The sequence below is a fragment of the Lynx canadensis genome, chromosome F1 (genome assembly GCF_007474595.2).
Source record: "Lynx canadensis isolate LIC74 chromosome F1, mLynCan4.pri.v2, whole genome shotgun sequence".
Classification (NCBI taxonomy): domain Eukaryota; kingdom Metazoa; phylum Chordata; class Mammalia; order Carnivora; family Felidae; genus Lynx; species Lynx canadensis.
The window spans coordinates 2,931,119-2,959,050 of NC_044319.2; the positions used below are offsets into that span (position 1 = coordinate 2,931,119).

General features: G+C 40.2%; 1 protein-coding gene across 9 annotated transcripts in view; it reads right to left on the bottom strand.

The window, feature by feature from the left end:
* The window catches only part of CDC42BPA (CDC42 binding protein kinase alpha), a 317,618-nt gene that overhangs the window by 158,390 nt on the left and 131,296 nt on the right, over positions 1–27,932 (bottom strand). For all 9 annotated transcript variants that reach the window (XM_030301801.1, XM_030301804.1, XM_030301802.1 and 6 more), the window contains exons 6-8: positions 14,603–14,696; positions 4,157–4,357; positions 1,824–2,072 (exon numbers count right to left, since the gene is read on the bottom strand). In XM_030301801.1, coding sequence (XP_030157661.1) covers positions 1,824–2,072; positions 4,157–4,357; positions 14,603–14,696 — 544 coding nt within the window. The remainder of the gene's footprint in view (positions 1–1,823; positions 2,073–4,156; positions 4,358–14,602; positions 14,697–27,932) is intronic.

The window sequence follows — 27,932 nt, forward strand, 5'->3', positions numbered from 1 at the left end:
TTGTGACTCGAAATCGATACTCACAGTCCTTCTGCACTCGCTCAGGGACGTATGCAAGGAAACAAACAAACAAAACCGAGCTGCCCGGGGCCTACGTTCGCAACTGGGACTGGACAGGGAGGCGTTCTGCCTTCCTGGGTCAGCTGAGATACTACCAACCCGTGCTCTTTCCGGGGCCTACGTGTGCCATGTCTTTCACAGTTTTCTGCCCTGCAGGCACAGGGCCCAAGAGCCATCCGGCCCTCCTAAGCAAGGCGGCTGCGGCGTGCCCTACGAAGAAGTACGTGCGTTAGACAAGCTCTGTTCGGGCGCGAGTTACATGGCCGCTGGCTGTGAATTCGAACTTCATCAATCAACAGTATACATGAAATAAAGGGACTTTAAATAGAAACATACATAAAACAAGGTTATGTATTGACTGGCTGATCAAAAGACCAGAGGCTCACAAGAACCTAACCGTGAGTTTCCCCTAGGAGTTTCCCCGGTTCACTAACACAGGGTACACAGAAACCTAGTTGAACATGTAACTACCATGATCAGAATCGACTGTACCACGTATCGAATTTGGAAGGACTCAAATTTCTGTTAATAGTAAATACAACTCCTATAATAAGAAAGAAACTGATGAGGAAAGCCCAGAGAGGGAAGCATAAGAAGTTCTTAACTACCTTGCATATGCTACTTACTGAACAGTGAAAAGTGACATAAAATTAATATAAAAATTCTTAGTGTAGAATTAAAACCATAAGAAATAAAACAGTGGAATAAAAAATAAAGTTCAAATTAAGAAGACAGGGCCCCCGGGTGGCTGAGTCAGTTAAGTGGCCGACTCTTGATTTCAGCTGGGGTCATGATCTCACGGTTCTGTGAGTTCGAGCTCCACATCTGGGCTCCACAGTGATGGTGTGGAGCCTGCTTGGGATTCTCTCTCCCTTTCTCTCTCTCTCTCTCTCTCTCTCTCTCGCTCTCGCTCTCTTTCTCTCTCCCTCTCTCTGCCCCTCCCCCACTTGTGTTCTCTCTCCCTCTCCCTCTCTCTCTCTCTCAAAATAAACTTAAAAAAAAAAAAAAAAAAGACTAACCAGACAAAAACCATAAAATCATGCATTCTTCTTGTCCTAAATTGCACCTATGTAACCTAAAGGTTTGGAGAAGGGGTTGAGGACCTAACAGGCCCGTAAGCCCCAGGTGGTTGAAGGCCTGGCTACCCTGTCGGTCTGCCACCACCCCAGGTAAGGCCGGGACCTCAGGACAGGCAGGCCGTAGATTTCCACCCCCTTCTTTCCCCACAACTTTGCTCTCTCTCAAGGCACCACCACCGGGCATGGGCAGCTCTCCCAATGGCATCAGCAGAAGCAGCTTCCTGCCAACGTTCGACGGCCCCAACCAAGCTGATGGAAGGCGGTGGGGGTGCTTGTTAACCAAAGCTCAGGTTCTTATGAATAAATGCTTCTCAATTTATTTACCCCGGGTGATTTGTCAAGCCCCGAAATGGTCCAGTACCATGGCGCTCTTGAAGGAGAGATTGGCCGGCCTCCTCACTCTGCCATCATGAGTCCACTTTTCTAAGCAGCTAATTTCTCCTCTTCCTCGGAAACCTAAGGCATCACTGACCTAATGAGTAAATCGTGAAGCTGAATTCTGCTCCTTGTCATGAATAAACATGTTCACCTCAGTGGACTCTCTTAATCGCTTCACGTCTGGGAGAATAAATACTAGAAGCCATGATAACGGTCTGACTGGTAATTGATGAGGAGGCTCATGAAACTGCTTTATAACCATGTTAAAAAGGAAGAGACAGAAGCCCTTCACAGAGTCATACTTACAGAGTTCTTTAAACAATCATCATCCACATCAAAATTGGATGTATCTGTGGGGCTACTAACTTCTGGAATATAAGGTGCTTCACAGTTTCGAATATTATCCCAATCGATTCCATTGAAAAAGGGGTGTTTCTTAAAGTCTTCTATGCCGTTCTGACCCAGTCGGTGTTCTCTGCTGCAAATGAGCCTTCGAATAAGATCCTTAGCATTTTCAGACACGTCAGTCACTTGAGCTGGAAACTGAAACCTCTCCTGAAAAACAGACACAAAATAGAAACCAGTGTTTAACTCCCTAAGTAGGCTGATGAACATTCATTCGTTCTTCAAGATGCGCTTTCTCTTAAAAATGTCTAATAAGTGTTCACTGCTACCAAGTACTCATACTACAGGAGATCCAGGGATGGGTGAGAACAGAGAATTTTCCTAAAGGAACTTGTCATTTTAAGTGTGACTCAGTCATGCACACACTGCAGGAAGAAGAAAAAATCAAATGCCAACGTACCTCACTCTGCTGTCGGAATGAAGAGAACTTATCAAAAGTAGAGTCTGACTCAACCTTTCAGGAGAGCGTATGTGACGGGTAACGTTCGGATAAGTCGCGAACGAAGGGCTGAGTAACGATAACAGATATTTGGGAAGAACGGAACGTGTACTTGACACCATGACGTGCTCTACGCACCCACCTGGTGAGTCCTCACAACGGGGGTCGAAAGCAGTCACCTCTCTTATCCCAACTGCATAGAGGAGGAAACAAAGGCCCAGGGAGTTCGCTCCGTCATACGACGGGCTTGGGTGGAGCGGCCCAACTCCGGAACCCACGCTCTGGCCCGCCATGTCACAGACAACGGTGTCTCTCCGAAATGCTCGACGTGCTAATTACAACTGCGTAGCCCTTCCCTGTCTGTCCACTCTTCCTAACTACTTTAGCAGGTTACCTTCACAGCCAGGTACCAGAGCGCCAACTCTACAGGAAACGTCGACTCTCTGGAAAAGCACCAACTACACAGCAGAGTCAACTAATCGTAACTGTTTCACCAGATCAACTAAGAAGAACAGATCGTCACTCCTTTTATGGGATATTCCTATTCCAGATTTTTGCAACTGCTTACGCTCTGCTGAAACCAATCAACCAGAAACAACTTCTTCTTATAATTTATTTCTATTTCACTTGGTACTAAATGGGTTAATAAGGTTCTATTCATTTGTCCCTGTGGTGAATCTGGATTGTTTCCACTGCTTTGATCATAAACAAGACTGGAAGAGGTATCCCTGTACATACATCTTGGTTGAACTGAATGTTTCCTTTAGGGCAGAGTCCTAAAACTCAAGTTGCTCAATCCAAAGTTCTATCATTTTTAAAAAAATTTTTAAGTTATTCATTTATTGTGAGTGAGCGAGCGAGCAGGGGAGGGGCAGAGAGACAGGGAGACAGAGAATCCCAAGAAGCTCTGCACCGTCAGGCACAGCCCGATGTGGGGCTTGAACTCACGAACTATGCGATCGTGACCTGAGCCAAAACCAAGAGTTGGACACTTAACCAACTGAGCCACCCAGGCCCCCCCAAAGTTCAACCGTTTTTAAGGCTCTAGATGCGTACTTATAAACTTGTTGACAGAAAGGCTACATCAATTTATATTCCTATCAACAACATCTAACAACATTCATCTCACTGAGTTATTTACAGTACAGAGTATAATTTTTCATCTTTGCCAGGTGAGAAAACAAATAGCTCATTTTTATTTTGATTTGCATTTTGTGTTATTACTGCCAAGGATGAGAATTTTTTAAATGCATTCTAGTTATTAATGTACTTATAGTATTAAGGATACAAATTATCTGTTTACGATCTTTGTTATTCTACTGATGAAACCATTTAATTTCCTATTTAAAAAAAAATTTTTTTTTAATATTTATTTATTTTTGAGACAGAGACAGAGCGGGAACAGGGGAGGGGCAGAGAGAGAGGGAGACACAGAATCTGAAACAGGCTCCAGGCTCTGAGCTGTCAGCATAGAGCCTGACGCAGGGCTCGAACCCACGAACTGTGAGATCGTGACCTGAGCCGAAGTCGGACACTGAACCGACTGAGCCACCCAGGCGCCCCTTAATTTCCTATTAGCATTTCTAATAAAATACAGGCAAAGGGAGAGCTAATAATCTTACGTCTAATTTATGGATTTTGATTATTCATGTTTAGTCATGTTCCCTATTAGCACAGAAAGTCAACTGTTCACTGTTCTTAGAAAATATTTTCTTTTTAAATATCACATTACTTTAAATTTATTACATGTATTATTTACCACATTCAGTTGTTGAAAAAAGTGAAATATACTAACTTTATGATTCATAATTTTTCCATATGTCTCCACCAGAGATTCTGCATAAAATGGTGTTTCTCCATAAAGCATTTCATACATACAGACGCCCAAAGACCACCAGTCACACTCAGGTCCATATCTGCCTTTCCCGTCTTCCATGGCTTGAAGGATTTCAGGAGAGATATAATCTGGAGTTCCAACAGCCACTGAAGACTGGACCTGAAGAAGTTCACACACTGTTAGTAATCTACTACATTAGAAATAAATAATTGCTAAATTTTTTTTTTAACATTTATTCATTTTTGAGAGAGAGACAGAGCATGAGCAGAGGAGGGGCAGAGAGAGAGGGAGACACAGAATCCGAAGCAGGCTCCAGGCTCCGAGCTGTCAGCACAGAGCCCAACATGGGGCTCAAACTCACGAACTATGAACTCATGACCCGAGCTGAAGTCGGACGTTTCACCGACTGAGCCACCCAGGCGCCCCAATAAATAATAATTTTTAACTAAAAATATTTAGGTTTACTTAAATACACAACAGACATTATTTCAAAACAACTACAACTTTTTCATTACCTGAATTTGGTCTCCTTGTACACACAATTAAATTTTATATAATCTCGACACTGGCAGTCCTCTTATTTCATAACACTATAGAATATTTATTACTGCTGTTGCTTCATTGACTATACTTAGGGTTGCCATATGATTTGGACACACAACCATTAAAAACAAATCGAATACTCAGTACAGAACATTCATTACTGATATTATCTGACTACCATGTACATATAAAAAAAAAAAATCAACCTGGGAAAATCCTACAATTCATTAAAAAAATTTTTTTTAATGTTTATTTATTTTTGAGAGAGAGAGCGTGAACAGGGGAGGAGCAGAGAGATAGGGAGACACAGAATCCAAAACAGGCTCCAGGCTCCGAGCTGTCAGCACAGAGCCCGACGCGGGGCTCGAACCCACGGACCGCAAGATCGTGACCTGAGCCAAAGTCGGACGCTCAACCGCCTGAGCCACCAGGCACCCCTACAATTCACTGAAAGGAAGAAAAGTAACTCGCCCCAAAAAGGCCAGTATTTATGAGCCGTCCAGAAATTATTTCAAAATATCCTTTTCTTTTTAAACATCTCAACTGAAACCTAAGGAAATAAATATTGACAACGTACTGCAAACTAGTTATTAATTTAAAAAGTTACAAAGGGGGGCGCCTGGGTGGTGCAGTCGGTTAAGGGTCCGACTTCAGCCAGGTCACGATCTCGCGGTCCGTGAGTTCGAGCCCCGCGTCAGGCTCTGGGCTGATGGCTCGGAGCCTGGAGCCTGTTTCCGATTCTGTGTCTCCCTCTCTCTCTGCCCCTCCCCCGTTCATGCTCTGTGTCTCTCTGTCCCAAAAATAAATAAACGTTGAAAAAAAAATTTAAAAAAAAAATAAAAAGTTACAAAGGGAGAAAAACATACTCTTCAAAAAATTAAGTCCCAATAAAGAATAGCTGAGCATATAATTATGGTAAGTTAGATGTAAATGAGAAAATAATTGCTAAAAATGATTTGGGGAACACATCTTATAAGGTACTCTAAAGTACAAGAAAATTAATTCTTTGTATGTTTCAAAGGAGCAGATCACATTCAGGTCCTTTATCTATTTTGAGTTAATTTTTGTGAATGGTGTAAGAAAGTAGTCTAGTTCCATCCTTCTGCATGTTGCTGTCCAGTTCTCCCGGCACCATTTGTTAAAGAGACTGTCTTTTTTTCCATTGGATATTCTTTCCTGCTTTGTCAAAGATTAGTTGGCCATACTTTTGTGGGTGTAATTCTGGGGTTTCTGTTCTATTCTATTGGTCTATGTGTCTGTTTTTGTGCCAATACCATACTGTCTTGATGATTACAGCTTTGTAGTAGAGGCTAAAGTCTGGGATTGTGATGCCTCCCACTTTGGTTTTCTTCCTCAATATTACTTTGGCTATCCGGGGTCTTTTGTGGTTCCATACAAATTTTAGGATTGCTCGTTCTCATCAAAACCCTAGAGAAGAAGGCAGGAAAAAACCTCTGACCTCAGCTGCAGTAATTTCTTACTTGACACATCCCCAAAGGCAAGGGAATTAAAAGCAAAAATGAACTACTGGGACCTCACGAAGATAAAAAGCTTCTGCACTGCAAAGGAAACAATCAACAAAACTAAAAGGCAACCAACAGACTGGGGAAAGAGATCTGCAAATGACATATTGGACAAAGGGCTAGTATCCAAAATCTATAAAGAGCTCACCAAACTCCACACCCGAAAAACAAATAATCCAGTGAAGAAATGGGCAGAAAACATGAATAGACACTTCTCTAAAAAAGATATCCAGATGGCCAACAGGCACATGAAAAGATGCTCAACGCTGCTCCTCATCAGGGAAATACAAATCAAAACCACACTCAGATACCACCTCACACCAGTCACAGTGGCTAAGATGAACAAATCAGGAGACTATAGATGCTGGTGAGGATGTGGAGAAACGGGAACCCTCTTGCACTGTTGGTGGGAATGCAAACTGGTGCAGCCGCTCCGGAAAAGTGTGGAGGTTCCTCAAAAAATTAAAACTAGATCTACCCTATGACCCAGCAATAGCACTGCTAGGAATTTACCCAAGGGATACAGGAGTGCTGATGCATAAGGGCACTTGTACCCCAATGTTTATAGCAGCACTTTCAACAATAGCCAAATTATGGAAAGAGCCTAAATGTCCATCAACTGATGAATGGATACAGAAGATATGGTTTGTATACACAATGGAATACTACGTGGCAATGAGAAAGAATGAAATATGGCCTTTTATAGCAACGTGGATGGAACTGGAGAGTGTGATGCTAAGTGAAATAAGTCAGGCAGAGAAAGACAGATACCGTATGTTTTCACTCTTATGTGGATCCTGAGAAACTTAACAGAAGACCATGGGGGAGGGGAAGGGAAAAAAAAAAAAAAAAAAGAGGTTAGAGAGGGAGGGAACCAAACCATAAGAGACTCTTAAAAACTGAGAACAAGCTGAGGGTTGATGGAGGGTGGGAGGGAGGGGAAAGTGGGTGATGGGCATTGAGGAGGGCACCTGTTGGGATGAGCACTGGGTGCTGTATGGAAACCAATTTGACAATAAATTTCATATTTAAAAAAATAAATAAATAAAGGAGCATATCAAAAAATGAACATTCTCAGGGTAGAATAATGGCTAATATTCTGGATTTTCTAAAAAAAAAAATATATCATTCTTGGTTAATCATTAGAATAGACTTCATATTTGGCAATCCTGAGATTAAGTAACTTGAAAACTCTTCCCCTGCAAACTCTTAAAAATGCTACATAAAATACAAAACAACCATCTTTATAAACATATAAATGAGCTCTTAAAAAAAAAAAAAAGAAATTCTTAGGGGCCTATAATCAAGAAATGTTTGGGAACCAGGGTGATAATCATTAGAGCAAGGAGTGGGGCTGGCTGGGGAATGTTGGTTTTCATGTTCTAGGTCCTCAGGTTTTAACATATACAGGAGGACAAGAGGGCCCTCACCCTATACGAGGTTTGAAGCAAGAGGCAGCCCCATGTAATAGTCCTTACTCTAAAGCGGATATTGTATATAAATAAGCAAATACAATACTACGGATACTAAAAAGCACATAACTATATAATCATGGTCCACAGAAATGTTCTAACTGAAGTTGAAAAGTATTTAGAACTGAAAAAGAGTCAGATGCTCTATTATATAGCAAACTGACAAAGGAAAATAAAAGCACAAATAAACAACATTAGGGTGGAAAAAAACAAAAAAACCCTACACATGTAACAGATTTTAAAGCTACGAAGAGTGCAATCTGAACGTTATACCAACAAAATAGAAAACTCAGAGAAAACAGACAATTTTCATAGGAAAAAAATAATAACTTACCAAAACTGACTCAGGAAGAAATAGAAAACCAAAGAGACCTATAACCATTAAAAAGTTTGAATCAATAGTATAAAATCTACCTGGAAAACAAAACAAAACAAAAAAAAAAAAAGGAAGAAGAAGAAAACAAAACCTAAGGCAAAGGTGATTTAAAAGTGAGTTCCACCATTCTACAAATTACATAACCCCTGTGTTACAGATTAACTGCTCTAAAGCCAAAATGGGTAAGGGGAGAGGATATGACTACTCCCCTGTCCATTTTATAAGGCTAAAATACACAACCACAGAAACCAGACAAGAATGATTTGAGAAAGAAAATCATACCACAACCTCAGATATGATCAATCTCAAGTATGAATCTCAGGTAACAATACAATATAAAATATTAGCAGAGTCAACCTAGCAATTTGTTCAGAAATATCAATACGCCTTCATCATAAAGTTATGTTTAGCCAGAGAATGGATGACTTAACATTAGACAATCTATGTCATCCATCAGATTAACAGATTAAAGGGAAAACATCCTAATATCATCATCTCGATGGATGCAGAAAAATCATTTAATTACGACAATAACAATGATAACAACATATTCTTAGTAATTAGAAACAGAAATTTCCTTAATCTTATGAAGAATATACACCAAAAGTTTACAGCAAACATCATGCTAAATTTGACCCTGTAGGAGAAACACTGTTAATGTCAAGAAGAAGGCATAGAAACCCCCAATATTCCTATCTATGTAATACTAGACTGAAGATCACTGCATAAGGGTAAAAAATAGCGTATGTAAGGAATGGAGAAGACAAAGCCCGAAGCTGATTATTACTTGTGGATCATATGACTGTCTATATAGAAAATCTAGAAGAATCTACAAATTATTTTGAATAAGAAATTTAGTGAGCTTGCTAGCTTCAAGATGAGTATACAAAAATCAACTTGGTCCTCAACAAAAGTAACAAGCCATTAAACTGGAAACTTTTTAAAGTTATCATTTATAATGCTCCACGCCCCCAAAAATCCACAGTATGCCTAGGAACAAGCTTAACAAATTAAGGTCATGGATTTACGGTGAACATAATGATAAAACTTCAAAAACAGACATAAAAGAGAACCTAAAACAAAGGGGAGAGACACCATATTTATGGAAGGCAAGATTCCATGTTATGGACATAAATTTCCCCAAAATCAACCTCTATATTCAATGCAGGTCTACAAGCTTGTTTGTGAAGGGGTATTTGTATGTGTGTACACGTATGTATATAAACCAAGAATATAATCCCAACGATCATACGGGAAAACAAATGGCCAAGGACAGCCGAGACAATTTGAGAAGAAAAGGAATTACAGCAGGACACCTCTCCCAGAAACTGACTTCTTATAAAGACAGGTAGTAAGATGGCAGAGTTTTAACTTGCAGGTGAGAGCCAAAAAGCAAGGTGACACTTGACTTGGAAAGTCATAAAATTTGGGAAAGGTTAAAATTGAGGCAGCTGCCCAGGTGATAAATAAATCCTATCCAAAGTCATATAATCGTAACATTTCAGAACCCTGGGACAAACAGATTTTCCACAAGCTTCCAGATAAGGTGGGGGGTGGGGAGGGTTACATACAATAGAAGAATTGAGAACTAGAACGTCACCAGATGTCTCCACAGTAAATTAGAAGACAAGGCAACGCCTGCTAGATAGAATTTCAAATCTATAATACTATGCCCAAATAAATTATCAATCAAGTATGAGGGTAGAAGTGACACCATTTTTAAGATGTGCAAGATGATAAAATATTTACTTCCCCAGAACCCTTCTCAGGCAGCTACTACCAGGGGGAAAGAAAGCCAGACACGGGACCCAGGAGACAGAGGAGGTACCACTACAGAGCCGTGCAGCTAATCCCATGATGAGGGGTGGGACAGTAGTGGCATGACTGTGCTACGACAGGCCAACAGAACAGTCCAGATTAGAAAGGGGGGTGGCAAGGCTCTAGGGTAGCCATCTCCAAAAGATAAAAGGGAACCGCTAAGTGACTTAACGTGTCTGAGAGAGAGAGGAATTACAGGGTGGAGAGTTTGGGGATAAACTGGCAAGGATTACACAGAAAACCAGGCAAAGTGGTCACTTACTCCAAGGACAACAAAAAGCTGTTCAAGAAAATAATTATAATTAAAATAAACCACATGGCAGCACTATGAACAATATTTTGTATAAAATCATAACTGAATAGGATTTGAGGAAAGACTGTGATACTTACACTAGGAAGACGAAAGCATATGGGTTGGATGAGACAGTAGGAAATTTTCCACGGTAGGAAATTAACAGGTAAAATCTAAAACTAAATAATCAAAAGATAGTAGCAAAATATGGTAACCAGAAATACGTAAGTAAAAGAAACGACAGAAGAAAAGCCAGAAGTCTGTAAGTGTCTTCCTCTAGCAAAAGAGATCCAGAGTAGAAAGAAGAGGACACAGGAATGCAGTTTTTACGATAACCCTTCTTAAAATACATACAGATCGCTTCGAGGAAAAAGAAATTAAATGGAAAGAAAACTAGTACAAAGGCTTACTCGTTATAATTTTTAAAAATTTTTAAACGTTTATTTATTTTTGAGAGAGGGAGGGAGGGAGGGAGGGGCAGAATCCGAAGCAGGCTCTAGGCTGTCAGCGCAGAGCCCGACGCGGGGCTTGAACTCACCAACCGTGAGATCATGACCTGAGTCAAAGTCGTAGCCCCTCATTATAATTTTTTACATGGAGCCCCTGGAGCCCCTCATTATAATTTTTTAAATGGAGGATAAACCTGCTGTTATGTCCAGGAAATTTATTTTGAGGTCATCAATAAAGAATGATTGGGAAGACGCACCACGATTTCAGGAATAAACTTGATCGGGGGTGACTCCTGCGGACACAAACGGTACGCACTGCATTCTGGGATGCACAGGGATCTGGAAGGCTGCGAATCAGAGTCCCAGCTGTGAGTCTAAGGGGCGGATAACATGCGGAAGTGGGGAACCGCTAGCTCTTTCCAGGGAATTCTTCTTCCGTGTGACTCTCTCCTCTCTAGAATTCTGATCCACAACTTCCTGATGCCACAGCCTCCTGACTTTGATCTGCGGTTTCTCAACTCAGCATGACCACCCTGCGATTTCTCCCTTCTCGTGTCATGCCTGGCACGATCTACTGCCCACTTCCTGTCTCACATACAGCAGGCATTCTCGAGCAGTGTGATTCCACAGACCATTTCACGTGGTTTGTGTTACTTCCACTTATATCATAACCCCATGTGACAGTGTTATTATTTTTGCTTTTAACAGTCATCGGATGCCTTTTATGCACATTCTGAAGAAATATAGTCTTCTGTCTTTATCCTACCTATCTTATTGATCATATCTGATATTCTTTATCCCACCGATCTAAGTATGCAAATGGTATCATTCGTCTCCTTTGGATTAAAGGACACTGCTTAGCATCCAGGCCTGCTGGAGATTAATGTCTCATCTTTTACGTAACTGAAAATGTCTTTTATTCACCTTCATTTTTGAAGAATATCTCTGCTTGACATAGAACTCTTGGTTTACACATTTTTTTTTTTCCGTTCAGCATTGCAAAGACATCATTTCATTATTTCTGACAAGAGAGCTATGGTTATTCTTACCATGTTCCCAAAGTATGAACATGTTTTCAATTCTGGCGGCTTTCAATTTTTTCTCTTATGTTTCATTTTCAGGAGCTTAATTGTGTACAAGTGGGGTCCCTTTTATAAACTTGAGATACAGTAAGATTCTTAGATTTATGTTTTCATCATATTTGGTAAAAATCACCAATCCTACAAAGTTTTCCTACTCCTGTTTCACTCTCTTCTTCTAGTATTCCGATCATATGGATCCCTGAGCCTCTATTTATTTTGCTTCAGTCTTTTTCTCTCTATTCTTCAGACTGGATCATCTCTTTTGACCTGTCTTCAAACTCACTGGCACTTTCTTCTCATATCTCTAACCTGAATTAACCTCCTCCTGTGAATTTTTTAAATTTCTATAGTATATAGTATATAGTATAGTATATATGTATATATATATATATAGTATATATATATATATAGTATAGTATATAGTATAGTATAGTATATAGTATATATATATATATATATACATACATATGTATATATATATATAGTATAGTATATAGTATATAGTATAGTACTTTTCAAGTTCTAAAAGGTCTATTTGAGGGACACCTGGGTGGCTTAGCTGGGTGACCCGACTTTAGATCGAGTCATGATCTCATGGCTCGTGAATTCGAGCCCCGCGTCAGGCTCCGTGCGGACAGCTCAGAGCCTGGAGCCTGCTTCAGATTCTGTGTCTCCCTGTCTCTCTGCCCCTCCCCTGCTTGTGCTCTGTGTTTCTCAAAAACAAACATTAAATTTTTAAAAAAAATAAAGGGTCTATTTGATTTCTTTCTCTGATGAGATTTCTTATCTGAACAATCTTCAAGGCTGTATTTTAATTGTTTAGGCACGACCTGAGCCAAAATCAAGAGTCAAACATTCAACCAACTGGGCCACCCAGGTGCCCCTGACTGCTTCTATTTTTTAACTCTGTATCATAATCCCTATCGTGTCCCCATTTTTGTTTGGTTTGGTGATTTCTGATTGAACGCTGGTCACTGTCAGTAAGCTGCTGGAGCACAGAGCACGGATCCTGTTATCTTTCTCTGAAGATACTAATTCTTGTAGAAGAAGATAAAAAAAAAAAAAAAAATACTTCCTGATCTCCTTGAACAAGGGTTAGCTTACAATTACACCCTTGGAGGGCAGATTTACAGGAAGTCTAAGATTCATCAACTCGGGGCTTGAACGCACGACCCTGAGATCAACACCTGAGCTGAGATCAAGAGATGGATGCTTTAACTGACTAAACCCCTTGGGCGCCTCTGTACCAGTTTCTTTAACCAACCATCAGAAGGACATCTGGTTTTCCAATTTAAATTTTTTTTTTTCAATGTTTATTTATTTTTGGGACAGAGAGAGACAGAGCATGAATGGGGGAGGGGCAAAGAGAGAGGGAGACACAGAATCGGAAGCAGGCTCCAGGCTCTGGGCCATCATCAGCCCAGAGCCCGACGCGGGGCTCGAACTCACGGACCGCGAGATCGTGACCTGGCTGAAGTTGGACGCTTAACCGACTGCGCCACCCAGGCGCCCCATCTGGTTTTCCAATTTGGGGCTATTACAAATAAAGCTTCTGTCACCATTCATAAATGTACAGTTTTTGTGGGAATGCAAATTTTTATTTTTCTGGAATAAACACCAGGTGTGCAATTCCTGGATCACATGGTAATTGCATGCTTATTTTTTTTAAGACACCACTAAGCTTTTTTATGGTGTCTGTACCGTTTCACATTGCCTCCGGTAATGTGTGAGTGACAGACTTCACGTTCTTGTCAGCATTTGGTATTGTCACCAATTTTTCTTTTTTAATGTTTATTTACTTTTGAGAGAGAGACGGAGACAGAGTGCAAGCGGGAGAGGTGCAGAGAGAGAAGGAGACACAGAATCCGAGGCAGGCTCCAGGCTCTGAGCTGTCAGCACGGAGCCTGACGTGGGGCTCGAACTCACAAACGGTGAGATCAGACCTGAGCCGAAGTTTTACGCTTCACTGACTGCACCACCCAGGTGCCCCACGTACGTTTTTATAGTTGTTTATAGTGAGAGGACAATCTGGTACCAATCACTCTTTTCATCATGACCAGAGGCAGAAGTCATATAATCTACTTTTTTCAAGATACCTTCTTAGTATAAATTTTCGGAAGTCAAATTACTGATCCAGAATAATAGGACATTTTCATGGCCTTTGCTCTCAAAAACAGTGCCTGCCAATTGAAATTACTTATATTTGGACCTCTGCTATATAGCCAGGAAGCTGAAAAGCAAGCAAAATAAAACAAGACAAAACAGAGAATAAATTGGGGCATATAGACTTCTATGTAAGTGAAAGAAAACAGCTGAAAGATGTAGGGTTAGGACAACTAAACCAAATGGTCATGTAAAACTGAATCCACATAGAGCCTATCCTGATTAAAGCATTCATTTGTTGAACATTGTCCCTCAAAACAAAAACTAGACAACTAGGGAAGAAAGATGAAAAAAATAAAGGTGAGGAAGGAGCCACATTTTCTTCTTCCATCTGGGATCGACTTCATTCCCTTCTCTAAAACTGAAAATATCTCAAATGCAATCAACAGTCCCTCTAAAGAAGACACAAAGTTCTCCTAAAAGACGCACTGTATCAATCTTACCATCACTAACATACACAGTGAAAATGGCAAAGGACTTTATAAACAAACCCTATTATGAGTCAGTATGCCTAAATGCTGTTGTAGGAAAAGGTGGCGCGGAGAAAGTCAAAAGGACGGATGGACAGACGGGTGGATGGATAGTTAACTACTATAATAAATACATGGATTCTAAAGCAGATAAAGAGGACAAGTAGCAAGGGGGAGATCTATGGATAAAATGACTTCAGATTTATCTTTATTTACCGTTCCATCTTCCATCAGCTTCAGACAAGAACCAAAATCTGCTAACCGAATATGTCCATTCATGTCCATCAATATGTTGTCAGGTTTGATGTCCCTGAAAAGATAGATATGGTCAATTTTTAGTGGGGGGGGGGGGGAACTGAACCATTTATTTGGTAAGACAAAATTTTATTTGAAAACTTCAACTTCTTTTAAAATCAATACTCTAAGAACACCTATTTGACTAAACTTTATGGGTTCAAATCCTGGCTCCGATTCATATGAAAACTTCCTTAAACACACACACTTTCAGTGTTCTCCTGGAGATAAAAACTTTTTGGCAGTTTTCATTCAGGTTGAATTAACTATATAATGAGCACAGATTCCAGTATGACCACGTTAGGCCTACTTTCAATACACGGAGAAGACCACGATGTCTTGACACACACAAAACAAACTATCCTCTAGGCCGTGAAATTGGAGAGGGAAAAATACACTTCCTCGACCTCATAATAAATAAATTTCTAATTATTTCAGTTCAAAGTAATTCCAAAGACATTGCTTCATAAAGCTGATTTTGAAATTCATCTGACACACCGCTTGGTAGTAATTTACGTGATATGCTTGTAAGGTATCCAAATCACATCACACCAGTTTTTGTATCTGTTTCTACATTTGAATAAGGAAAAGTGTTGCAAACCTTGGCAAAAATCATACGTAAAACGATTCCTGTAAAGAAGACCCAGCAACGCGTTTTCTAATCACAATGTAAAACTTGTGAAAAATTAAGAGATTAGACCTTCTCAATGTATTCTACCTGGTGAGGAAGAAAAAGAATCTTCTATGAACATCATATATGCAAAAAGAATTCCATTACCATGTGGTTAGGGTCATTTTCTTTCCCATTTCTTTCCTTGACTTATTTATTTTATAACTGGAGGTTTGTACCTCTTAATACCATTTACCTATTTCACCTATCCCCCCACACACCTCACCTCTGACAACCATCAGTGCGTTCTCTGTATTTAAGAGTCTGTTTTTTTGTTTCTTTCTTTGTTCATTTGTTTTGTTTTTTAGATCTACACAGAAATGAAATTACAGGACGCTTGTCTTTCTCTGATCTCACTTAGCATAATACTCTTCAGGTATATCCATCTTGTCACAAATGGCTAAATCACATTCTGTTTATGGTTAAGTAACGATCCGCTCTATGTATGTACATCTTCTTCATCCAATCATCTATCAGTGGATACCTGGGCTGCTTCCATATCTTGGCTATTATAAATAATGTTGTAATAAACATAAGGGTGCACGTATCTTTTCAAATTAGTGTTTCCGTTTTCTTTGGCTAAATACCAAGGAATGTTATTACTGGATTATATGGTATCTCTGGTTTTAATTCTTTTAGGAACACCCCTTCCCCAATGTTTTCCACAGTGGCTGCACCAGTTTACAGGCTCACCAGCAGCGCACGAGCATTCCTTTTTCTCTACGCCCTCACCAACACCTGTTATTTCTTGTCTTTTTGGATTCCAGCCATCCCAACAGGGATACCGTAACATCTTGTTGTGGTTTGGATTTGCATTTCCCTGATGATGAGTGATGTTCGGTACCTCTTCATGGTCAGCATCTCTATATGACTCTCTTGAAAAATGTCCATTTAGTGCTTATGCCCATGTTTTAAGTAGATAGTTTGGTTTTTCGTTACTAAGCTGGAGGCGTTCTCTCTATATTTTGTAGATTTGCTCCTTATTGGACGTATCACTAACAAATATCTTCTCCCATTTAACAGGTTGCCTTTTTGTCTTGTTGATAGTTTCCTTTGCTGTGCAAAAGCTTTTTTTTTTTTTTTTTAAATGTTTATTTTTGAGAAAGAGAGAGAGAGAGACAGCGTGAGCGGGGAAGGGGCAAAGAGAAAGGGAGACACAGAATCCAAAGCAAGCTCCAGGCTCCGGGCCGTCAGCACAGAGCTCAACACAGAGCTTGAACCCACAAACTGTGAGATCATGACCTGAGCTGAAGTAGGACGCTTAACCGACTGAGCCACCCAGGCACCCCAAAACCTTTTTATTTTGATGTAGCCCCCATAATTTATTATTTTGTTTCCCTTTCTTGAGGAGACCTACTTAGAACAAAGCTGGAGGTACCATGATCCTAGATTTCAAGCTATACTACAAAGATGTAATAATCAAACGGTATGGTATGGACACAAAAACAGACAGATGTACGGAACAGGATAGGGAGCAAATAAACCCAAGCTTATGTGGTCACTTAATCTACAACAAAGGAGGCAGGAGTACACAATGGGGAAAAGACACTCTATACAACCAATGGTGTTGGGAAAACTGGACAGCACCATGCAAAAGAATGAAACTGGACACTTTCTCACACCGTACACAAAAATAAACTCAAAATGGATTAAAGACCTAAATGTGAGACCTGAAACCATAAAACTAGAAGAAAACATAGGCAGCAGTCTCTCTGGCATTGGCCTTAGCAACATTTTTGGAGATCTGGGTCCTCAACTAGGGTCATTTTAACTGGAATGATACCACTCAAGGTTTCTATGCCTCAGTTTTCTCATCTACAATCGGGATAGTAGGACTGAAGACATTTCTGTGTGCAATACACCACAATATGGCAAATACTGACACACAGGCTAAGTCCAGCCCATTGCCTGTTGTTGAAAATAAAGTTTTGTTGTAAATAAAGTCGCTTCCGTTCACTTGTAAGTACTGTCTCTGTTGGCTTTCCCACTATGACAGCAGAAGCAAGTAGCACTGACTACAGTGTGGCTTTCCAAGCCTAAAATATTTCCTGTCTGACCCTTTACAGAAAAAGCTTGGTGACACCTGTTGTGGAGGACAGAGAAAGGATAGATGCACTGAAAAACAACAACAACTTTTATAGGAAATTGGCTTCATTATCCTCAATGTCTGAATTCACCCTGAACTGTCAGAGTGGCATATTAAAAAAATATTCTTCTGTTGCTTGGAAACATCAAAGAACTATACTTTAGTGCTAGAGGACCCTTAGAAATTACCTAAATCATTTTTAGATGACTATAAAAAATGTATTATATTTTTATTTTAAGAGATAGTGGGGCACCTGGGTGGCTCAGTCAGTTCAGCATCCGACTTTGGATTTCAGCTCAGGTCATGATCTCACGGTCTGTGGGTTCGAGCCCCACATTGGGCTCCGTGCTGGCAATGTGGAGCCTGCTTGGGCTTCCCTCCCTCTCCCTCTTCCCCCCCTCTCTCCCTCTCTCTGCCCCTCCCCAGCTCACACTCTCTAAGTAAACAAACTTTAGAAAAATATATATTAAGCTGATGCACCTGGGGCTCAGATGGTTAAGTGTCCAACTCTTTATTTTCACTCTGGTCATGATCTCATGGTCACTGAGATAAGAGACCAGTGTTAGGCTCCACGCTGAGCATGAAGCCTGCTTTAGATTCTCTCTCTCTCTCTCTCTCTCTCTCTCTCTCTCTGCCCCTCTCCCTTGTGCTCTCAAAAAAAAAAAAAGCTGTATAATTACTACACATAACTGTTCCTGGTGTATTTCTCAGATTAACAAAATTTTTTTATGTTTACTTATTTTTGAGATCGAGAGAGTGTGAGCACTGGAGGGGCAGAGACAGAGGGAGACACGGAATTGGAAGCAGGCTCCAGGCTCGGAGCTGTCAGCACAGAGCCTGATGTGGGGCCCAAACCCATAGGCCGTGAGATCATGACCTGAGCCAAAGGTGGACACTTAACCGACTGAGCCACCCAGGCAGCCCTAGTTCTCAGATTTTATTTATTTATTTATTTTTAATATGACAATTTGTATTTCAGTATTTTCTGTGATTTCTTTTTTTTTCAATATATGAAATTTATTGTCAAATTGGTTTCCATACAACACCCAGTGCTCATCCCAAAAGGTGCCCTCCTCAATACCCATCACCCACCCTCCCCTCCCTCCCACCCCCCATCAACCCTCAGTTTGTTCTCAGTTTTTAAGAGTCTCTTATGCTTCCTAGTTCTCAGATTTTAAAGAAGACTAAAAGAATTACAGAAAAGGAAAATAGTGAAAGGATTCATAATCATCATTTTTAAAATATTTTTTATGTATATTTTTATTTTTGAGAGAGAGAGAGAGAGAGAGAGAGAGAGAGAGACAGACAGACAGACACACGGAGCACAAGCGGGGGAGGGGCAGAGAGAGCGGGAGACACAGAATCTGAAGCAGACTCCAGGCTTCGAGCTGTCAGCACACAGCCCGACACGGGGCTTGAACCCACGAATACAAGATCATGACCTGAGCCAAAGTCGGACGCTCAACCGACTGAGCCACCCAGGCGCCGCCATAATCATTAATATTTTAAAGATAAGAAATATTAAAACCTAATTAGACAAATAAATTGTATTTATATTTATAACAAATAATAAACAGTGTAACGGAAAATATTTACCAGGACGGTACTGACTCTCCCTAAGTATCCCATTTCCCTCCCGTATCATCTCCTTCCCCCGACTCCCGAGAGGTTAGCAACCACTACCCTGTTTACTGTATCCACATTTATTTTATGTTATTAGTACACATATATGCAACCATTAAGACTATGTATTTTTCTGAATGTCTTTAAACTTTGTAATTGATACCAAACTGTGTGTAGCCTGTGCAACTTGGTTTTATTCTAATACTGTTTCTGAAACGTGTTATCCACGTTCATACACATTGTTCCAGTCTGTTAGTTTTAATTGTCATATGGACTACTTTCATATACCGAACTTCTCAATTCTCCTGATTATAGAATTAGCTTGTTTCCAACAATTTCAGATTGTTGTAGGTTTCTATTTTGCTAGTTTAAAAAATTCTGAAATGAATATTTTCATAAATGTCTCCTGGTGCTTACCTGTGAACGTACCTCCAGGCTGTGTAACCAGAAATGGAATTCTAGAATTCTACCCTGTGTGTCTTCAACTTCACAACTGTGATTACTATTAAGGTTAAGAATCTTTTTCGTCTCACATTCCTCTTCTGTAAAATGCCAGTTAATATCCTTAGCCATTTTTTTTTTTACACTGTGTGTGTGCGGTTTGCTTTGGGTTTTGGTTAATATTCAGGAATTGTTTACTCAAACTTAGGTTGCACGTGTTACAAATCTCTCAGCATGTGGGCATGTTTTTCCTCATCGTTTATAATATCTAATTTGTAAAAAAAAAAATTATTTAATGTCAATGTAGTCTTCTAATTTGCAATTTGTGTTTTTGTCTTTTTCACTATTTTCAAATTTTGTGAGATATAATTGACAAATGAAACTGCCATATATTTAAAGTACACAACATGACAATGTGACTTACATATACATCTCGCTGAGTTAAGTAACACACCCATCACGTGTTTACTTTTGTTACTTTTGTAAACTTAAACTTGACTCTGTTAGAAAAGCTGGGTTATATAATACAGTATCATCAACTAGTCGCCATGTTATAATACATCAGCTTCTCGGACCTCATTCATCTTCTAACTGAAAGTTTGTGCTCTTTTACCGCCCTCTCCCTTATTTCTCCAGCCCCTGGCAACCACAGTTCTATTCTCGCGATTTGTGGGTTTTGTCCTGGGAAATCTCCCTTACCTTCTCCCCGAGGTCCTAAGGGTAGCGTCCCATATTTCCTTCTGTAAGTTTTAAGGTTTCACTTTTCACTTCAAGTCTTTAGTCTCCCTGGAGTAAGTGTTCGCATGCAGTGTGAGATGAGGGCCCTATCTCCTTCTGTCCCAATACCACTGGCTTCTAATACCACGCAGGCTGCAGATCAAGCGGATTTCTTTCAGAACTCCTAAAGCTATTTCCCTGAACAGTCGGTGGAGTCAAAGGAAACCTACAAACAACTGCCAGAACAATCAACATAATCTGGAACTGATCCAGGCAACATTAGATACGCGATGACCCTGTGTCTATGTCTACACCTGGACCAACACCACACTGAGTTACAGAAGCTCTGTAAGGACCCCTCCACACCAGCAGACCAAGTTTTTAAATTCTCATGGCTCTTCCAGATGAATGCTAGCATTAGCTTAATGGGGTCCATAAAACACACTGAGATTTTGTCAGGGATCACAATGATTTTCATATATTAATCTAAAGAGAACTGATGTCTTCATAACCAGACTCTTCCCATCTAAGTATACGTTATATCTTACTGATGAGGATTCTTTTGGGTCTTTCAATAATACTGAATTTTTTTTCTGCAGAGAGCTTTTATTACCTATATAGCTATATAGCTATCTTTTAGCAACTATACATCTATGTATTTATTTTATATCCGTAACTTTTATTATCTATGGTTTTAGGTGCCTTACAGCTTTGGTGCTACTGTGAATGGGATTTCCTTCGTAGAATCATTCTTCCTTCGCTTCCAATTTTTAAAAAGTTTTTCGTTTTAATTTTTTTAGAGAAAGCATGCGTGCAAGTGGGGGAGAGGAGCATGGGGGGGCAGGGGAAGGGGAGGGAGGAGAGGGGGACACACACACACACACACACACACACACAAGCAGGCTCTGAGCTCAGCAAGATGCCTGACGTGGGGCTGGGTCTCACGACCCTGGGATCATGACCTGAGCTGAATCAGACGCTCAAGCGACTGAGCCACCCAGGGGCCCTATTTTGCTTCCAATTTTAATGGGAATGTTCCTAATGTTTCGCCATTAAGTACAGTCCTTGGCTTAGATTTTCAATAGAAATTCAATACTAGGGGGAAAAAATTCAGTATTAGGTTATGAGAATTATCTTCTACATCCAAATTGCTAAAAGTATCAGGAATGGATATTCAATGTTGTTGCCATTTTCGGTATTGAGATTATTTTATGGTTTTCCTCCTTCAATGTATTAATATAGTACATTACACTAATAGATGTTGTAATGCTGAAACTCCCTTGTAGCCTGGGATGAAACCCACGTGGTCATACTTGTTTGTTGTACCACATATCACGGAGTCTAAAATTCCACCAATTGTAAAGAGGCATCACTACGTCAAGTGCAGCTACAAGAGAGAATACACTGGCAACTATAATTTTAGAAGCCATTTCTTTTAAAAAAGCACTCCAATTTCAGAGACATTAAATCGAAAAATAAGTCTGTCTTATTAGTATTGAAAAACACATACACGCTAAATCTGATTCCATTTTTTCTTGATGATTCCTGCTCTTCTATTCATAAGGGACACTGCACCACACTAACGTTCGCCCCTTGTACCGTCCTCCTTTTCAAGCTTTGTGATCAAGATTTCAGTACCATCATAAAGTGAGGGAAACAGATTTTTAAAAATTCTCAAACTTTCTGAAACAATTTATATAGGATTCAATTATCACGTTCTTAAAAGTAAAAGAGAACTCATCCATGAAACCACGTGGAGTAAAAGAAGGTTCACAGCAGCTCTACTGTAAAGGCTCAAAAGTGGGAAAAACGCAAATGACATCAACAGCAGATAAACCATCATACGTTTATACAATGGAAGACCACTCACCAATAAAGAAAAATCTATTACACATACATCGAACTGAATGAATCTCAAAAACCTTATGTGGATAAAAAGACATCAGACAAAAAAGAATACATGACGTATAATCCTATTTGCAAGAAGTTCCAGAACAGGTAACCCTAAGTTCTGGTGACAGAAACCAGAACTAGTGACTGGAGAAACAGAAAGAAGATGTTCACGGAAAAGAGCACTAGGACATTTGCAGGGTGATAAAAAAAAACATTCTATATCTTGACTGCAAAGGCGGTTACCCAGATGTATCCATTGTCAAAACTCTTCACTGCACACTTAACTCCTGTATTAACTTGACGCGTATTTCAATTTTAAAAATCAAGGAGACAAGGCACCAAATGCCTAAAAATAGATGAGAGTGAAGTTTTGTGGAAGGGGAACTTTCCATTACAGACTCAGTTTCCTTAAATGTTCTCAGGGTATTCAGATAACTTCTATTTCTTCCCAAGTACACTGCAGTAGCTTATATTTTTCTAATGCACATTTCATCCACATTTTCAAATTTACTGGAGTACAGTTGCTCACAATACTCTTACTATTTTTTAAGCCTACAACATACTTGCTTACAGTTCTATTCCTACTCTCATTTCTTTGTACCTCTTCTGTCTTGATAAAAATAACACCTAGTGCTTATTTAGTACTTTCTATTTTCCATGCAGTGTTTGAAGTGACAGTCACAGCTTTTTTTTTTTCCTTTTTTTTTTTTTTTAGGTCAGCAAGTAAAAACAACTAATTGCTGCATACCCAAGAAATGCTCAAAATGAAAAGAATAAAAATAAGGTGAAAGAAAATTAGAGGATATGAATACCATTACTGAAAGACTGGTGTATTTATATTTTACCAAGCAAAGTAAATTTCAAGGCAAAACAAAACAAAATGCCCTAATAGTGATTAAAAAAAAAAAAAAAGGATCCTAGGACCCTTGAGAATCAGACTTGCTTGATATAGAACAAGTACACATTTGCATATTCCGCTCTCCCCGGGGAATGAGGAAGTGAGGGAGGAAGCTGAGAGGGTGACAGAATTCTTCCCTCCTCACCTCACCCACCCCATCTGAAGCAGGGTCCCAGGACCAGGGCTGCACCTGTAGGCGCCAAAATCGATGATGGTTCCTAAGTGAGAAACTCTATCTACCTATGCCTTTAAACCTTAATGCCAGAATTCTTATGGTCCTGGTGGGGTGGGTTACACCTTACCCCACCTGACAAAACCAACCTAGGCAGGGAATACTGCTGGACTGCCAGGTGGCTGAGCTAGCCCACAATTTCTGCATCTAACTCTGCACTGAAAGAATGCACTCAGAGGGAGGCATTTGCGAGACGAACATTGCTGCTGGCATTTGGGCCAGCACAGCGGTCAAGCTGAACATCCCTTCCAGAGGTGGAAAAGTTTGGGCAAAACGAAATGATAAATGGAGAGGAGGAGGAATAACTAGGGCTAAAGGCATCAATAAATGGGTTATGCAATGAGGGAAACCCAACATTACACCGATGCTTTCTTTGTGAAAGGTTCAGAGCAGAAGATGTTATTGCCCCTTAGCTCAATGACACCAGACGCTTAAAGTGGTGAAGCCATGTGTTGCCAAGATGCTTCTGCTTTGGGGACGGGACACAGTCAAAGGGGAATGCGCAAACCTGGGTGGCATCATTCTGGGAGACGTTTGATCACGTGATGTGATGATGTGATGGTCTAGAGGGTTAATGACTCACGGGGACACCAGGAATGTGCTAGTGCCTCGGCTCTTATTTGTCAAGTCACGTCTACTGCCATATGGTGTAACCCCGGCCTGGGTGGTTGAGATTCAGCCCTGCTGTGTGAACAGGTCTTAGGATGATACTGATACCGATAACTAAACGTATTAGGAGATTTGGTTAAAGCCTCCACAGGATCTGATAAAACGACCAGCTTGAAGAAGTAGATTCAGCTAACCATCAGCTGGTCTCTACATGGAAGAGCTCCGCACAAGTTTATCATACAGCATAAACAGCAGTAAAGGGAGAAACAAAAGATTAAATTAGTACAAAAATATGAAAGTGTATGTAATGACCATATAGAATGGGTTTGTGGTTAAATGACAAACAGATTCACACTACTGCTGATATAAACGCTATACTAAATGTAGATGCCCAAACAAATACGATCGCTTTGCTCTCAGAGAGCCTTGCGTTAAGGCCACGGGGTGGCCTGTGTCACGAAGAACAAACCCAATGAAAGGTCTGGCCTTTGCTTCAGCCGCTGGGAGGGGATCTCTAGGCCACGGGAATATCATGCCTGATCGGTGTGTCTTTGCCTGGAGGCTCTGGCCACCAGACAATCTAACAACGTAATTTGTGATGTAATTTAGCTGGGCCACACAGTATCAGTTTTACCTCTGGAAGGGACCGGAAACTAACGGCATCATCCCAACTTCAGGGAAAGGTCAATCATGCAAGACCGTACGCTGAGCCCCCAAAACTCCGGAAACCCAATGCTCAGGTGCACTTGCTTGGTTAACAGTCCTGGTGCCTACCGTCACCCACGAATGGCAGGTAAGTAGAGCTGTTCCCAGCTCCACGGGGAGAGAATGACAGACGCTCCCCTGGACTCCGCCCTACACGCTTCTTCCCTCGGCTGGTTTCAATCTGTACCTTTTCTACGCAATAAAATGTAAGCAGGAAAGTGTTCAGTAATTCTGTGAGTCCTTCTTGCAAATTATGGAAACCTCAGAAGTTCATTCTGATCCTTCCAATTCAAATTCAGAAGTACAGAGTTCATACTTGTCCTCTTCTGTTTTCTCGGTATCTCCTTTTTTTCTATACCAAGAGGCCGGATTCTCAAGGACACAGGGGACAACAGAATTAGAGTACTCCATAATCACTCATTTGTTTCATTTCACATTTACACTCAACAATCTCAAAAATAACATGACGAATACTACCCCAAAATTATACTGAAGACAATTTGAAAAAAAATCTGCATAAATTCTCCCAGTTATCACCACTGACCTTTATAGTTCTATTAAATGTCCATTATTAGAGTATGCAGCCATCAATACTGTTCAGTCTCCCTCTTTTTTCCTGTTTTAATCCATAACTGACTAACGAGCAACACCAGTCCTTAAGCTAAGGTCTCTCTGGTCATTTTGGTTGTCTGTAGCTCATTCTCTCATGGAATATTCCAGATTCTTCAGGAAGAATTCATGGGAACAACGTTCCCCAGGCTCCTGCAAGTTGACAACACTGCTGTGTGTGCTTTTTATACCTGAAAGTTGATTATGTTCGTGTTCTCTTTTCTGGGGTATCATAAATATTGAACATATTTTTTTCCTGTCATAAAGTTTTGTTGTTGAAAAGTCTGATGATAAACTAGTTTTCCTTTCCCTGTCACTTACTTGTTTTGTCACCACAGGACTTTTTCCTTTAAAAAAAAACAAAAACAAAAAACCTCCAAAGTTCTATAATTATACTAGCATTTGTTTATGCCCTATCTATCCATTATGTTATAGTTGTCACACATATTACATATGCATTCATCGAGTATCTACCAAAACAAATTTCTTTAAACAGTCACATATTTTAGGGAGCCCGGGTGGCTCCGTCAGTTAAGCAAGCATCTGACTCTTGATTTCGGCTCAGATCATGATCCCAGGGTAGTGGGATCGAGTCCCACCATCAGGCTCTCCACTGAGTGTGAAGCCTGCTTAAGACTCTCTCTCCCCCCCCTCTGGCCTTCTCCCCAGCTTATGCTCTCTCTCTCTCTCTCTCTCTCTCTCAAAAAATAAATAAATAAATAAATAAATAATATAAATACATAAACAGCCATGTGTTTTAAAGAATTTTGGAGAGGGGTGCCTGGCTGGATCCGTTGGTTTAGTGTGTGGGTCTTGATCTCGGGGTTGTGAATTCAAGGCCCACGTTAGATGTAGAGACTACTTAAAATAAAGATTAAAGTTTAATCTTAAAAAAAAAAAAAATAAAGAATTTAAGAGAAAAAAAGGTGTTTTATGTATGCTGAGATTTTTTTTTTTTTTTTTTTTTTTTTTTTTACCATTTATTATGCTCTTTCTTCTTTCTTCAAGATCTGCATTTCCTCTGCTGACTCTTCATTCTGAAATATGTCATCAGTGTTTCTTGTAAGGAAGGTCTTAAGCAATAAATGCTCTTGGGTCGCATCTATCTGAAAATATCCTCTTTTTAACTTCATTCCTAAGGAAAGTAGGTTGATAGTTTTCTTCTTTCCAGTGTTGTCAAAATTTTGTTTATCTTTTAGTACCCGTGGTTGTGATGAGAAATCTAAGATCTTTCAACTTGTTTTCCCCATGTAAAATGCTATTTTCCTCTAGATGCTATCAAGACTTTTCATATCCTTTAATTCCATATTTTGATTTGGAGGTGCTAGGAGTGATTTTCTTCAAATTTCTATTGCTTTGGCTTGACACAATTGTTGATTCTATAAACTCATATGTTTCTCCAAACTTGGGAAGTTTTAAGCCATTATTTTTTTTTTTCTGCCTTATTCTCTTTTTCTGGGGCACCAATTACATATGTTGGATCTTTTCATCTCTAATCTGTTCATTCTTCCAATCTTTTCATACCTGCTTTGCATAAGAGAATTTCTACTGATCTATATTCAATTTCATAGACTTTTTCCTTTGAGTCTCCTTTCTGATACAGAAACCACTCAGTGAATTTTTACCCGAGATACTGTATTTTTCTTTTCTGAAGTTTTCATTTGGTTCTTTTTTTTTTTTTTTTTCCTATTACTGAGATTTTCTGTCATCTCATTCATTTCAAATGTGTTTTCTATTACTTCATTAAGTATATTTAAAATAAGTACTAATCTAAGTATTTAAGTGATATCTTTCACTGTACCAAGAGGCCAGATTCTCAAGGACACAGGGGACAAGAGAATTAGATCAGGTTTTACCTGATAATTCTTATAATTCAAACCTGGGTGACCTGGGTCATCTTGAGCTAGGAGTCCACTTTTTCCTCTTGAGACTGAATCATAATTTCCTGATACACTGAGTAATTCTGGATTGTTCTGTACACATTGTGATCCCATGCACACTGTGGATTCTGTCAAAAATCTCCAGAGAACGTTGGTATTTTAGTTTTACCAGTCAACCTAGTTAATCTGAGATGTATCTAACATCCTCTACAACATGCCTGAGGCTTGAAAACAGTATGCTGAGGGGCGCCTGGGGTGGCTCAGTCAGTTAAGAGTCTGACTCCAGCTCAGGTCATGATCTCGTGGTTCAGGAGTTCGAGCCCCGTGTCAGGCTCTGTGCTGACAGCTCGGAGCCTGGAGCCTGCTTCAGATTCCGTATGTCCCTCTCTCTCTGCCCCTCCCCTACTCATGTTCTGTCTCTTTCTCTCTCTCTCTCTCTCTCTCTCTCTCTCTCTCTCTCTCTCTCTCAAAAATAAACTTGAAAGAAAGAAAGAAAGAAAGAAAGAAAGAAAGAAAGAAAGAAAGAAAGAAAGAAAACAAACAGTATGCCGAGTGAAAGAAGCCAGTCAAAAGAGACCCATTACATGATTTCATTCAGTGTCCAGACTAGACAAATCTATAGAGACAGATTAATGGCTGCTGAGGGCGGGGGAAACAATGGAACAGGGTTTCTTTTTGAAATGATGACAATGGGGGCGCCTGGGTGGCGCAGTCGGTTAAGCGTCCGACTTCAGCCAGGTCACGATCTCGCGGTCTGTGAGTTCGAGCCCCGCGTCAGGCTCTGGGCTGATGGCTCAGAGCCTGGAGCCTGTTTCCGATTCTGTGTCTCCCTCTCTCTCTCTGCCCCTCCCCTGTTCATGCTCTGTCTCTCTCTGTCCCAAAAATAAAT